At 35.6% G+C, this 14195-nt stretch overlaps 2 protein-coding genes across 10 annotated transcripts in view; both read left to right on the top strand.

Moving 5' to 3' along the window:
• AASS (aminoadipate-semialdehyde synthase) overlaps positions 1-14195 on the top strand; it is a 512915-nt gene that overhangs the window by 324027 nt on the left and 174693 nt on the right. The gene's annotated exons all lie outside the window — the stretch shown is intronic.
• The window catches only part of CADPS2 (calcium dependent secretion activator 2), a 333579-nt gene that overhangs the window by 220275 nt on the left and 99109 nt on the right, over positions 1-14195 (top strand). For all 8 annotated transcript variants that reach the window (XM_052790487.1, XM_052790486.1, XM_052790483.1 and 5 more), the window contains exons 12-13: positions 7518-7654; positions 11251-11438. In XM_052790487.1, coding sequence (XP_052646447.1) covers positions 7518-7654; positions 11251-11438 — 325 coding nt within the window. The remainder of the gene's footprint in view (positions 1-7517; positions 7655-11250; positions 11439-14195) is intronic.

Below are 14195 nucleotides of genomic sequence, written 5' to 3'. Positions count from 1 at the left end.
TGACTACAATACTTAGGTGGAAACCATAGGAAAAATAAGTTTTATTTTAAAGACAGTTTAAGGGAGGCTCAAAAGCCTCAAAATATGTACTTTTCTGTCATGCTTCTATATCAGCTTGCACAAACTGATATGACTGAATTGTATATAAATAAAAAAATCTGTGGTTAAATTATTATTTGCCTTTGGGTTTAATACACTTCGATGTTTGTATTTTGTAATTAATTGATAGAATTCTTTGCAGAAGAGTAACTTGTGAAATTTAACTTAATGTGAGGTTCAGTCTTAAAAGAATCAATGTTTCCCTGATTTCTGTAATACCTCCAGTTCTGCCTACATGAGGAAAATTTTATTACTCTGTCTTTTGCACTTGAGGTGGAAATGGGCATAATCAAAGTAATCAATTTTTAAGAAACTGCAAGAACAAGGGTTTACAGATATAACCTTAAATAATTTTCTAAGACTCCTGCTTCATTTACAGATACTGTGCTGATTTTCTTGGGGCACAATTTTACTCCTAGGAAGAATCTATAGCTGACCCTTTGTCAGATTTAAATATGTTCAGTTTCCTAGGAAGTTCGTTTGTTTTCCCCTAGAAAAATGTTTGCATGAAGTTAAGAGTATTTTATTTTTAATCAAGACAGCTAGTGTATACATTAAGTGAAATTAATTTCAATTTTTTTCTTCTTTACTATAATACATTTTTAGTATTAGGAAATACAGTTATGACTAGAGAATTTGTCAACTACTTTTTTATGTATCTTATTTTTCAGCTAATATATCATGTAAGCATTTCCAGCCAATACAAGATCACATTGCTTTAGTTTTTAAAGTATATCATACAACGCCCTCTCCGCGTACAGAAAGCAGAAAACCAACTAGGGCTTTGCAAAACAAATGTAATTTAATAATATTTAAGCCTTGAAAGTCTGTCTCCATCTTCCTCATCCTCTAGGAAGATAAGAAATGCAACTCACTCATCCTGATAAAATGTACAAAAAGAACTTCTGATAACTTGAAAAAATTTAAGTATCTTTACACTGCTGGATGTAGAGAAAAATCAACTTAAGGAGACACGTTTCAATGTTTTTATATATTGTGTTTATAAAATATCTTCTGTAATCTTGAAATTCTCTTGATAGATACAAGAGGAACTGAAAGTTGTCATTAAAGAAATTAAAACATCAGATGATGATTAGTATGCCACATACCTAGCTGTATTAAGGTTAATTTTTTGCTGGTAATAAATACTAACATTTCCATTTTCCATTGCCATGTAGGCAAAATTCTGCCTTCCAAAGTTAATGTTACATTATTAGCTGAAAATGACAACTTGTCAAATGCAAGCATGTCATTAAACATTTAACATTTTTCATCAAGTGATATGTGTAAATGACAATAAATGATACTCTGTTTTCACAGCCTCTACTGTTTTCTATATTTGCAAGTTCAAAACTCTAAGAGTTTTTGTAAGCAGTGGTAGAATTATTCCTGTGATCTAGGAAAAGGAAAGAGTAAGAGACTCCTTTTGTATAACAAAGGCTGTATTTTTTGCATTTATTGGTGCCTTGTTCCACATAAGATAATTCTTTGTACAACAGAGCCTCCTGAGAGCTGGATCAAAACAAACACATCAGGAACTCCTGAAAAGAAGCTAGACGTGATTATAATAAGACAGCCAGGGTCTGACTGATATTTACAGCAATTATCACAAATGCAGAAAATGGACATGTTGCTCTTGCATGTGCACAGCAGCAGCGCTCCAAAAGGCCAACCTACAGATCTCTTACTGATCTGAATGTGCAGTCTCTTCTTGTTGATGCTGCATAGCAGTTTAGGATCATTCATGTAGGGCATTTAGAAGAAACTTGGTATTCTATACTACCAATGAGGCAAATACACATTTAAGTGTGGCACTAGAATCAAACTACTATTGTACCCCTCCAACTTTTAAAATGAATACCAGCCAATTTCTTAATTTCTAAGTAGAGCAACTTGGTACTGCACATTCATAGTATTAGATGGCTCCAAAACAAAAGTGAGGACAGGCTAATGTCAGTAATGATCAAGAAGAAGAGACTGATCTTCAGTTCCACTATTCTGAACAAGCATGCTGTAATGCAAAGGGCAGAGTGTTTAAGGATGCATGATTGTAGAAAAGCCAGAAGTTTCCCAAGGACATGAATGTTTCAGGGAAAGCACCAATTAAAAATAGATTCATCTGCGTCATATAAAGGTGCAGGAGGCGTTCCCTTTCTTAATGAGCAATGTATTAGGAGATCTATTCATGCAGTTCGAAAGGCTGCTGAAGTGATGAACACTGTTAATAACTTGGTCGTAACAAAGGAGTAACAGCAGCACATGAGGAGATTTTCATGTCTTAATGAAGCAACACAAAGCCAAACATCATTCTGATCATACACCACCATGAGTTCAGAGATGGTCTCTTTGTGAAAATATTTGCAGAGAAGAAAGGAGAGAGACAGATACTGGAAAACCAAGTTAAGTGAGGAATCATTTGATCTGAGATGTATAGTTTTCCTCATCTCTCTTTTGGAATGATGTCACTTATCAAAGCAGCTCACAAAAGGAAAATAATTTGAGATTTTGCAGAGACCAATTATAACAGTTGTCACACAAATGCTGTTTACAGCCCACATACAAAACATTAAATCCTATTTATTAAGTAGCAAGGGAGTAGCAAAAGGAGTCAAGTGCATAGGCCGTACATTGGTATTACAAGACATCAATCCAATGACAGCAAAGTTAAAGACATTTCCAAATGAAACATCCATCTGACCAAAAGAGTATCACAGAGGAAGTTTGTGTGGACATTTAAATCATCCAAGTGGACAGTGTTGTGTAATCAAGAAGAAAGTGCAGGCAGTTTGCCAAATGAAGATATTCTTTGGGATTATGTGAAAATATAACATTAACATTTTCCATCTGTTTGGATATACTGATGATAAGCACCATAAAATTTCTCCCCCTATCATAGTTTAATGATATGGGAATAAATCATGAATTTCATATTTCTTTTAAACGTTATTTGTATCACTCTCAATCTTTGAGCTGGCTATATCAGAGACTCTGTGGGAAAACCAGAATATGATTAATATTAAGGTACTGGTGTCGTAATACATACACACAAGAAATACCACCACTAACCTTATGGTGGCATTGCTCAGTTTTGGTATAGTTGGTAATGTTCTTGTAAAGCAGTTCTTTTAAAATAGTTCTGAGATGTTCGTATCTGTATGTTTAATTAATTAAATATTTTAGAAACAAACAGAAATAAAACATACTTTTTCATTTGACATAGCTGTCTCAGCAGGTTTGGCAGCTTTATATCCATCGTACACTTTGCCACCTAGAAGCATGGAGTAACTCCACCCTCCCTGCATGTTTCCCCATTCCCCTTCACATCCCATTCCTGCTTGCCTCCAACTACCCCATCTCCCTTTTAGAAAGAAAAGGTTAACACTGGCCTCCACCACCTTAGGCGGTCAGTAAGTCACCTTTATGCTCTCTCCTGTGCTACTCAGAAACTTGCAAAAACTCACTAGTATCCTCTTGAAATCTGTCCTTCGGCAAAATACTGGCAGTCCATCAGTGTGCTATCCCCAGCCTGACAGTCGGGCCATATGGGCCAGCTGCTTTCTCAATTCTGCCTCTTTCTTTCCATCTGTTATTTCATTGTCTGATGTTGAAGTTAGAAGGTTCTGGGGGCATAGATTTTCCTTTGGCTTGTGTTTCTAAGCATGTAGCACTTTGGAGTCCTGGTCAATGATCAGGAATCAAAATGTTCCCAATGTAAATTATCACTATCTGTATGGAGTGCACCTTCATCTTCATCTAACCAGTTCCAGCCTCTTCTGTATCAGTCATAGTTCTTACCCTACTACTCCTAGTCTTTAGATCTTTTTAATCCCTGCAATACCAGATTTCTTGTCTCTACCTGGTTTTCTGTCCTGCTTGCCTGAGTTAGTTCAGATTGCTTCCATGATGCTTAAACTCAAGCAGGGATGTCATAGAGAGCCACAGAAGGGAGGAGGTCACCACTTTGCAAGGCCAGTTCCTGTAGTTCACCCTAGCACGGAGTAAATGCTGCAGAAAACTTGTACTTGCTCCTGGGCTGGAACAGGACAGAAATTATGCCTATTGATTTGGTTATCACCACTCAAGCGTGTGCCATAAACATGGAATTCTTGGTTGCTCAACTATACTGAGTCACTGAGGATGTGGTGATTTTTATAGCCTTTGCAGCTGGACTAAAATTGGAAGTTTCTTGCAAAAATGGCAAAAGGCATATTCAGAATGCTGTTCTGCCAAAATGAATATCCTTGTCTAAAAGAACACCCAAAGAACTTGCTAGAACTCCTGCAATAGCTTTTGTAAGTTTTCACCATGGTTTTAAAATATATATATTTGTCCTATCTTGATCCAAAAAAAAAATGGATAGTTTTTTGGCTAACAGTTTCCTAAGGATAAAATAAATACACAACCTGAAACAGACAGTGTAACATGGAAATAGCAGCCAAAGCAATGAGCTTGAGTTAGAGGCAACTTGAAAGCAGGACAACAAATTCCATTAAGAAGGGAAGAAAATTAATTGTGAAAAAGCAGGAGAAGTATTACTGCTTTGGAGTTCTCCTCAGATATCTTCCGAACATTTCCCAAGATTGAGAAAGTGCAGAGAATAAAATGGAATTGTATTTTTTCTTAACTGTATATCACAATATAGCACTGTATGTCTTTTGCATTTGCATGTAGCTTGAATAGGACATCTAAAGCTCATTTGTGTAGGATTTTGGAAAATATGATCACTCCAACAATTTTTACAAGTAGGTTGTTAAATAATTTTTAAATTACAGTCATAACATTTATAAATTCCTCACAATCTTTGATCAAGTTCTTACATTTTTTTTCAAAATCCATTTTGTTTCAAAAAGATTTACCAGTTATCTTGTTTGTATATCATAACAGTAAAATAAAATGTAGTGTATTACACTAGATCTATTTTTCTATTATTTCCTGCTTGCCTACAGCTGGCAAAGGTAAGTTTTTAATTGTTTTTCTGTTGCTAAAATGCATTTGGTAACAGATCTTCTGTTACTATTTTATGATGTTATTTGTACTGATTCACTTAAAAAGATGATGATCTTTCTGTAGGATTAAACCTAGAAGTATTTATATTTTTAAATAAATATTTTTGCTTTTTTTGCCCAAACTATGTAATAGCAGATTCTGCTTTCACAAGCTGCATTGTATTCAATAGGTCACCTTACACATTCTGATCATCTGGATGACTGTATCAGAATGTTGAATCTGTTTCATTTGCATCATCCAGTCTCCTGATTTCAAAATACTTAATTACTTGTCAGTACTTACACAGATTTTCTTTTTAAAAAGGGGAGTCTTTTATATTTGTGTGGTTAACCAGAGAAAAAAATCAAGCTGGTTAATTTAAGAAAGATTCAGCTACGTATAATTTGTACATGAGACCAATGGCAGAAAGAAATAGTAATTATTCTTCTTTTCTGTCATCTGCCTTACTGTAAATAATGGCTCGATAAATCAGATATTTGTGTAAGAAGGAAAACTTACAAGAAACACAGAAACCAGTCACATGTTAAGCATATTGGGTTTGGAAAACTTATCTGTGTGTGGATCATTTTGGAAACCATAGTTAACTTCACATTGTAGTTTAGTACTTCCAATAATGTAGTTGTGTTGATATCAGTTGTTTATCTTTGAATTCATGTTAAATACATTTAAATTGCACTAATTAAGAGAAAACATTTCATGTACCTATGTCAAAAACACGAGCTAAGTTTGTCATTAACGATAGGCTAATCTAATGCTCATGGAAATATTGTTAATCTATGTAATCACATATGCTACTGATCCTTAAACCATTAAAAATATATGCTGCTGTTTCTCTGGGATGATGGTCTCATACCTTACACCATCGATGTTTTGTCATACTGTTTATTTGCTACATCCACCTTGGTGAAATCTGTCACATGGATGTGACTCTTGCTTTGACAATGCAAAGCCAAGTGATATGAATTAGTTTCTGCATCTTTCCAGGATGTGATGCTGCAGATCCTTCAGCTTGAATTAAATAATTCTCCCATCCACAAATACAGCTGAAAGTTGGAGTTGACATGGATCAATATGATCTGGGGCTAAATTTCTAAATGTGACTGATTATGTTAGCATCATGCCCACAGATCAATATTGAGTTTTATTATGAACCTGACTCTATAATTGGGTTTAATCAATAAACTTTTGTCTCCTTTTCTTTAGAAATTTTAGATTTGTACTATGCAGGTTTTCAAAATTGCATTTAGGATACACTTAGATCTGTACTTTTCTAGTAACGAATATAAAAAGACCTAGGTTTGAATTTAAAGGAACAAAGGCTAAGACCCTATTGAAAGGGGAAGTCAATTTTTAAGTTGATAGGACTGTTCACCCCAGTACAGTCTATAGAATCCAAGACAGATAATGTGCTAATACATAACTAGTCCTTTTGGGCACTGTAAGGCTTTTTCTGTCCATACTTGATAGATAATTCACATTGAGGACTTTGACAAAACATAGCATTAATGAAAGCAATCACTAGAGCTTCTCTTTTGATAAACCCGCGGGGTTTAAAGGCGCTGAAAGATGCAATCTGTGAAGAACAATAAATTTGGGCCTTTGATTGAAGTGCCATTTGGGATGGTATGTTTTCTCAATGTATTTACACAAAAATGCTGCTCCCTTTTTCACTACTCTTTGCTGGAAGGTTGAAGGAGCTCTTTGCCATTACTACATTAAGGTTTGTCTCATTAAAAGCTGAGTACAAAAAGAAGGCTGGAAATGACCTAGCTCAGGCCAGTGTGTTCATTTCTGCTCCAGTTTGCCATTTGAGAAGTAGGCTTCAAGCTATGGTGAATATTTCTATGAGTAGTACTTTGATCTGCAGTAAAGATGCTCTTTCTTATCTGAAGAAATAAATGCATAAACTTTTTCTTTTTTTTTTTTTTGCAATGGAGGGAAGGATATTTATTTGGTTATTTTTCTAAAATTAGAAAGAGCGCTACACAAAACTAGGAAATTATAGAACACGTTTTTTTCATACTCATAATATTGGTTTTTAAATTGTAATATTTGAAGAGCTCCACTAGAAAACCATGCTTTAAGAATTACTTTAATGTACTATGTTGTATTTTCCGGTAGCCTTTCTAAATTTTGTTTACTCTGTCGGTGGGTAGCGACTTTATTTTTTTTCACTGTTACACTCCATAGATTGGTATGATAGAAAAATAATTCAGTAATATTATTTTCAGATTAAAAACCAAGGTTCTATAATGTCACCTGCAAGCATCTACCTATGTGACTTATTTCTTTGACATATTTTCAAGAAAGTTTATATATTGAGACTTATATACCATGTGTACACTTGCGTTTGTAAGTCTGCGCACACACTCACATGTATTGTTCTGCACATTTTTCCTTTGTGTGAACAGATACAGACCGTGGTCAGAAACATGGCATGGATGAGTTTATTTCTGCTAATCCCTGCAAATTTGACCATGCTTCCCTCTTCAGACTGCTTCAGAGGCAGACCTTGGATCACAGATTGAATGACTCATATTCTTGTTTGGTGAGTACTGGCTGGAGGATAAATACAAAGAAGTGAGAAATGTTACAAAGTAGTCCTTTCTTCCTCGTTCATTCAATACCTACGGTTGTAGTTGGAATAAAGGGTCCAATTGATTGGTTTCAAATTTGAAAATTATACACTTGCAAGCTGCTGCTGTGCCACTCAATAGAAAGCAGAGACCCAAACTGTCTCTGATTTTATCAGCTGAAATTTATCATGTCCTCTATGGAGGTTTGAATAAAAACAGAAGGTTCTGATAACAGTAAGAAGAGCTCCTGTGGTAGGATTTACTGACATCTGTACAGGCATTTTAAGTACAAATGTAGTTGCCTCATGTCAGACATTTTCACCCATCTTGTAATTCTTCATTCCACTGTGGTGTGAAGAAGGAAAAACGCCAAAAGAAGGGAAGCAGAACCACAGGCAATGTAGATATATGGGCATATATGTATTACCTGAATTGCAAACAACAAATGGGAGTATAATTATTAAACAAAAACAAGTAAAATGTGATCTCTGTATCAAAATGAATGTTTTTCACGTTCAAAGACAGCCATAAAAGATAAGATATTGGCATAACATGCTTCATATTTGTAGCTGCAGTTTCCCTTTCCTACATAACATTCTCTATTCTATGCTTTGTGGACTAGGAGTTGAGGATGGGGCTACTTCAGGTTTTGTTTTACAGTAGGGAAAACCAGCAACAACCTTGTGGAAGTCCAGCAGATTATACATACTTGTTAAACACGTTTGTGTGGGTCAGACCTCGTAAGTTCCTGAGGCTTTATTTTTCACCCGATATCGTGTCTGAAACAGTGATCTCTCACTAAGGACATAAAATGCCTCATAGCACATAATTTTTTTTACTTTACTATCCCAACAGCAACAAAAAAGGGTAACTTTTTTTTACTTCTTTTTTCCATTGGTCTGACTAGGCATGTAATACAAAGATAATGATGAGGGGTTTTAGGTTTGTTGGCAAGTGTAAAAAAGGGAAAAAAATTTATTATTTGATGACAGTTGCTTCCTTTTTAAAATACTACCAGATAAGTATGTATAGAAAAAGTTAAAGGACTCATTTTCTGTCTGTGGGTTGCACACTGAATCAAAGAGGCCCAAAGGTACATCTGTACAAAGTAATTGGCACTCAAAGAGAAAATGGTTAGCTTTCTAACAGTGCATTGGGGTCAAAATCTTTTTTTATAATAATAATATAGTAAGACACTTAATAGAACCTTGAAATCAGGAACTTTTAGAAGAGGTTAGGTGAAATACACAGTGCTATAGCAACCATAAAGCAGATGCATTTCTTATTGTTCTTTTTAAAATTCAGCTTTTAATAAGTAGAATGGGTGATCATTTTTTGTTAAATTGCATATTTAACTCTATTTTTTAATTAAAAAAACTGGGAATGTTAAGGTAGCAATAGAATGCATGAACATGTAAGTGTGACTTTTTTTCCTGAACAGCTCATTTCCTATCATTTTTAGAAACAATGCATCCCTTTGTTTCAATAAATACAGAGTAACCACACATATAACTTGTAAAAATAAAAATGTTTAAGAATTAATATTAAACACAGTTTTGTATTAAAATACTGTATGACCTAAACTTCTTTAATTTTACATACTTCTCAGTATTGGGGAGCTTTTTTTTTTTTCAATTATACAATAAAAAGTACACAGTTATCTAATACTCTGTAGCATATAGTTGTTATGTGATTGTGAGACTTATGCATGGTATGGGGTTGAACAAGGGCAAGAAAGGCACATATTTATATGAAAATGACCACACTTAAACAGATCTCTTACAGAGACTGAAGTTAAAGTAATGAGTTCTTTAAAAATTTGTATTCTTGTCACAATTTTCTCCTATGAGAATGTACAGAAATTTTAATAATTATTTCCTCTGTACTGCTAGGCGTCAACATGTAGCATTTTGTCATGTTTTCCATAAAAATGTAGAAAGAGATCAATGACAATGACAACTTATTGGTAGAATATCAATCACAATTACCACTGTTTATTATATTTAGGGCTAGGACACATATTATTGCAGAAATTCAGTTAAAATCCCTTTTCTTTCCTCTTCCAATGAAACACCGTATTTTCTGGCAAACACTGTGTAAACTACATGAGCCGTTGCAACATGACTGGTTATTATTTTAAAACACTGAGTACTGTTCTGGGTGCTGTAATAAAGCTAAGTGTTCTCTAGAAACAGCTGAAGCTTTTTAAAAGGTAGTGGAAACATTGACTTCAAAGAAATTAATCAGGAGCAAGCAAATTTATGAAATAACTGAGGTGTTCTTGTTTGCAAATAATATATTAAATTCAAGACTTGGGGGAGAATATAAAATTTAAATCCCTTTCTCATGCGAGTCTTTTAGTAAAAACACAGATGATTTAAACCTGATGTGAATATATTTTTAAGTATTGTTTAATAGTATTTTTGCTGATATTTTTTATAAATATTAAACATCTGAGCTTGCAGAAGTATTCACAAGCAATAGGGAAATATGGGTCTTCAGCTGCTAAACTGATGTCATAAATTCATGACTTGCAAAATCATTTTGCTTATCAAAGTTATTTGTATATTTGAGTTCAGGTGTTCCTTAATCTCTCTTAACCATTTGTCAGGGATGATGAGAGGCAAATGTCACCACAGTTAAGAAAAGAACAAAGAAAAATGCTTCTTTAGAACAGCTGTGGTAGCTGTGGTTTCCCAATGTTTATGTTTTTCTCCCCGCTGCTTTTTGGAAGCTCACTATGCTATTTTTTTTCATATTGGGAGGCAAGGCAGTCAAGGTTTTTCTGTTTTACATGTCTACATCAAGAATCAGGGGGTTTTTTTACACTCTGGATTCACTCAAGAACTGGTTTTGTGGTGGGAAGGAGTCTATACTTTGTTCCTGTCTGTGTCAGGGTTACACTGTTCTGGTCTCAACAGGATTCTGCCTGAGTCAGCCCTCAGTATGCCCCAGAATATCTAATTATTTAAGGTCAAATCACATTCATCTTACTCAGATGGCTTTTAACAAACTACCTAGCTTTGTATCTCTTTGCTAGTGAAAGTTCTTAAAAGTGCACACATATTACATAAGAAACAAGGTTTATGGTCAAATTGTGGTTCTCTCACATTAAAGATGCAGCCATGGGGAACTGGCCATCCAGAAACTGTGTTTTAATGTCCATGTTAATGTCCCTCAGCATTACCCAAATGTTTTATTGTACCTTACAATTAATTACTCTTAACAAAATTAATTATTTTGAAGTGTTAGTTTATATTAGGTTTTTAAATCATTAAGTCTGTACCAGACTTGGATGTATTAGCATGTTTTTGTAAACTATATATTTCATAGTAGTGGTAACTCAGAACTACAGATAATTTCCTGACATTTACTCCTTTCAGCAAGAGGGCTATTGTTGGATCTAGCTTACAGTGCCATCAGCATTAGTCAGATATAAGTCATTGTAGTATAAAAAGTTTATGTAATGCACATAAAAATATATGCTTCTGTTCTTTGTTTGATTTAAAAGCTGTGAGTGGCAAAAGAAATCTCAAAATATTGTGGGGTTTTTGCCTTTCTCTTTCAGGGTTGGTTTAGCCCAGGTCAAGTCTTCGTATTAGACGAATACTGTGCTCGCTATGGAGTGAGAGGCTGTCACCGCCATCTTTGCTATCTCAGTGAATTGATTGAACATTCAGAAAATGGTTCTGTCATTGATCCAACCTTGCTCCACTACAGTTTTGCATTTTGTGCTTCTCATGTTCATGGTAACAGGTAATTTAATGACATATTTTTAAATTTATAGCCTTAGGAGGAAGCAAAAGTATTTATAGGCTCTTAGGCTCTTGCATTCACCAGGTAAGGAAGTTGCACACAATAGAAATCTGCTCCTGAAAGTTTCTTCAGGGGTATTGGAGGTTCTATACAGATTACTATTTAAAAAAAAAGCAATCTCTTTTCAGTTTTTACTGTCTTAATGCAGTGTGTTTTCTTGGGCATTGTATAGACAGGCTGATTCAAGGCTAAAGGAAATGATCCTGTTACAAAGGTAGTCTTCTGCATTCTGCGTTTATGTTGTGTTTGTGAATAGTGTTTCCAGTGAACATTTTGAACAATTTTGAAGTTTAAGGGAGGTTTTGACTCTTTTTCTGTAGTCTGTAGCTTGGCAACTAATCATACTATACTGAGTTCTTCTGGCTGTGCTACCACAGGGAGAAATAACATATATTGGGAATGTGGTGTGACCCCGAGCCAGGAAGAGCTAGGACACTTCTGGAATTCTTTCAGCTAAAGAGGTAGGCTGCTTCAGGAGCTGTTGGTCACAGTGATGCTCTTGGGATGACGTCTTCCTTCCACTTGCAAGTGAAAGACTTGGAAAAAAATAAGTTGTTTCTTTGCTGTGCTAGGCACATTCTTTAAAAGAAGCTTTTGCTTCATCTGTGTCTTATTCCAAATTGTGAGGGAACTATTTCTGCTGTTGAACAGCAGACGTTGGAGAAAAGATCACTGAATAGCTCAGGTGGGAAGGGACCTCAGGACGTCTATAGACCAACCTCCTGCTCGAAGCAGGATCAGTTGTGAGGTCAGACCAAGTTGCTCAGGGCTTTATCCAGTTAGGTCTTTACCCAGTTTGAACCTGTCTTATTTCAGTGTAGTTACATCCATTGTCTCTTGTCAACCTCCTAGTAGCAGCTGGGGGGCTGTCATTCAGTCCCCCTAGACACCACCTATTCTCCAGGCTGAAGAAGCCCAGCTTCCTCAGCCTCTCCTCAGAGCAAGTGCTCTGACCTCTGACTGTCATGGTGGCCATCCACTGAACTTGCCCCAGTTTATCCATGTCTTCCTTGTACTAAAGTAGGGAGTGGGGCAGGCAATCTATAGGACAACATGCATTTCTACCCTACTGTGCACACTAGATTTGTAGACTGCTGTAGGAAATATGTTTTAAAAGTTCAAAAATAACAAGGGAAAGACCAATAGATCTCCCCCTCTCAACTGATCCAATCCTGCTACTAGAGGAAAACCTACTCACAGTCCCAAAAAGCAATTACTGTGATGCTGTCAGTAAATCCCCAAAACTGAATCCTGGTAGGTATCGAGAGAGAGAGAGATTTTCTTCCCAACACATATGCTTATGTTGCCTTGCAACCAGTCAGTCACAGAGGCCGTTTTACTCGTCCTTGAGCCAGTGAAGAAGGGACAATCCTTAAAAAGGATATTGTTTCCTTCATTGCCTCAGACAAAGCTTCATCTGTGAGAACAGGAGCTAGGCATTTGTGACCTGAGTGATTTGGTAGTGTGAGATTAACATTATGTAATCCTTGATAATAATAGCCAAAATTAAAATGTTTTTGAATGTACCTGAAATACTCTCAAGAATCTTAATGTTCATACTGGTGAGTTAGGAGATTTTCTGGCTCTTACTTCGTAACATTTTCTCTGTAAAAGCATGCTGCTTTTGTCAGTTCCTGAAGAACCTGACACATTCGTATTTCCTATTGAGTCTAAGTCTTTGTTGTTTCTAGCCTTTTTATTACTGGTTTCAACCTAACAAGACAAATATACGGTGATAATTGCTCAAACTTATTTCAAGAATTCAAAAGAAAGGTAGATACATTTCTTTTTATTTCATAATTTAAGTGAAGGACAACAGTGCATGCAGTGCATGAAAATATCTCAGGGAGCACATCATTTACACAGTGGTAAGCACTCTGTTTGTATTCTGTCTATTCCTTCTGTACAGATATTCTCTGAATAGCATGAGTGTTTTAGGAATAAAAGAAGTGTTGAACAGAGAGGGTCTGACTAGAACTGAGATATTGTAAAAAGGAAGAAAAAAGAAACATGAAGAAAGAAGAAAAGTAAGTCAAGGACAGAAACAGACACACTCACTGAGGATGACAGACACACATAATACATCCACTCATTCATCTGCCGCAGCACTAAGAAATAGTAAAAGGGAAAAAAGAATTTCACAGACAATGCACAACAGGCCAAAGTTCTAGGCTGATCCCTGGCGTTATACATCTTAGTTTTATAAGTCAGGCTGAGAATTAGAAAGACCACAGAACAAAGACAAAGAGCTTTATACTCTGGGCATGATGTATTCAATTTGTATTTCACCTCTGCTTCACAGAGGGATCTTAGACCTTCCACTAGCCTGAGAAAGATCATCAAAAATGATCATGAAGTCAGGTGATGGAGGAGCATGTAGAAATGCAGCTGTATCTGTAGTTCAAATTATCAATTTCTTTTAGGCATAAATTCTAGAGTAGCAGGCAATCTAGTGACATCAGTCAAATGATCAGATAAAGGTGTCACTTGCTTTCATTTCTGATAGTCTGGTGAGGAGAAACTCAAGCACAAGTCAGAGCAAATCTACAAAATATACTGGGGCCATACCAGGACATATGCTGAGCACACCAATGACTACAGCTAATTTGCTAAATAAAACTGGTGAGGAACTAGTCTAATACAATGGACCCAACTGTCCATTAGTCATAGACACCCTTTAAGATCCTAGGCATGGCT

Source organism: Harpia harpyja, chromosome 6, assembly GCF_026419915.1.
Source record: "Harpia harpyja isolate bHarHar1 chromosome 6, bHarHar1 primary haplotype, whole genome shotgun sequence".
Taxonomy (NCBI): domain Eukaryota; kingdom Metazoa; phylum Chordata; class Aves; order Accipitriformes; family Accipitridae; genus Harpia; species Harpia harpyja.
The sequence above is the reverse complement of the archived record's forward strand: the minus strand, read 5'-3'. Positions and strand labels throughout refer to the sequence as shown.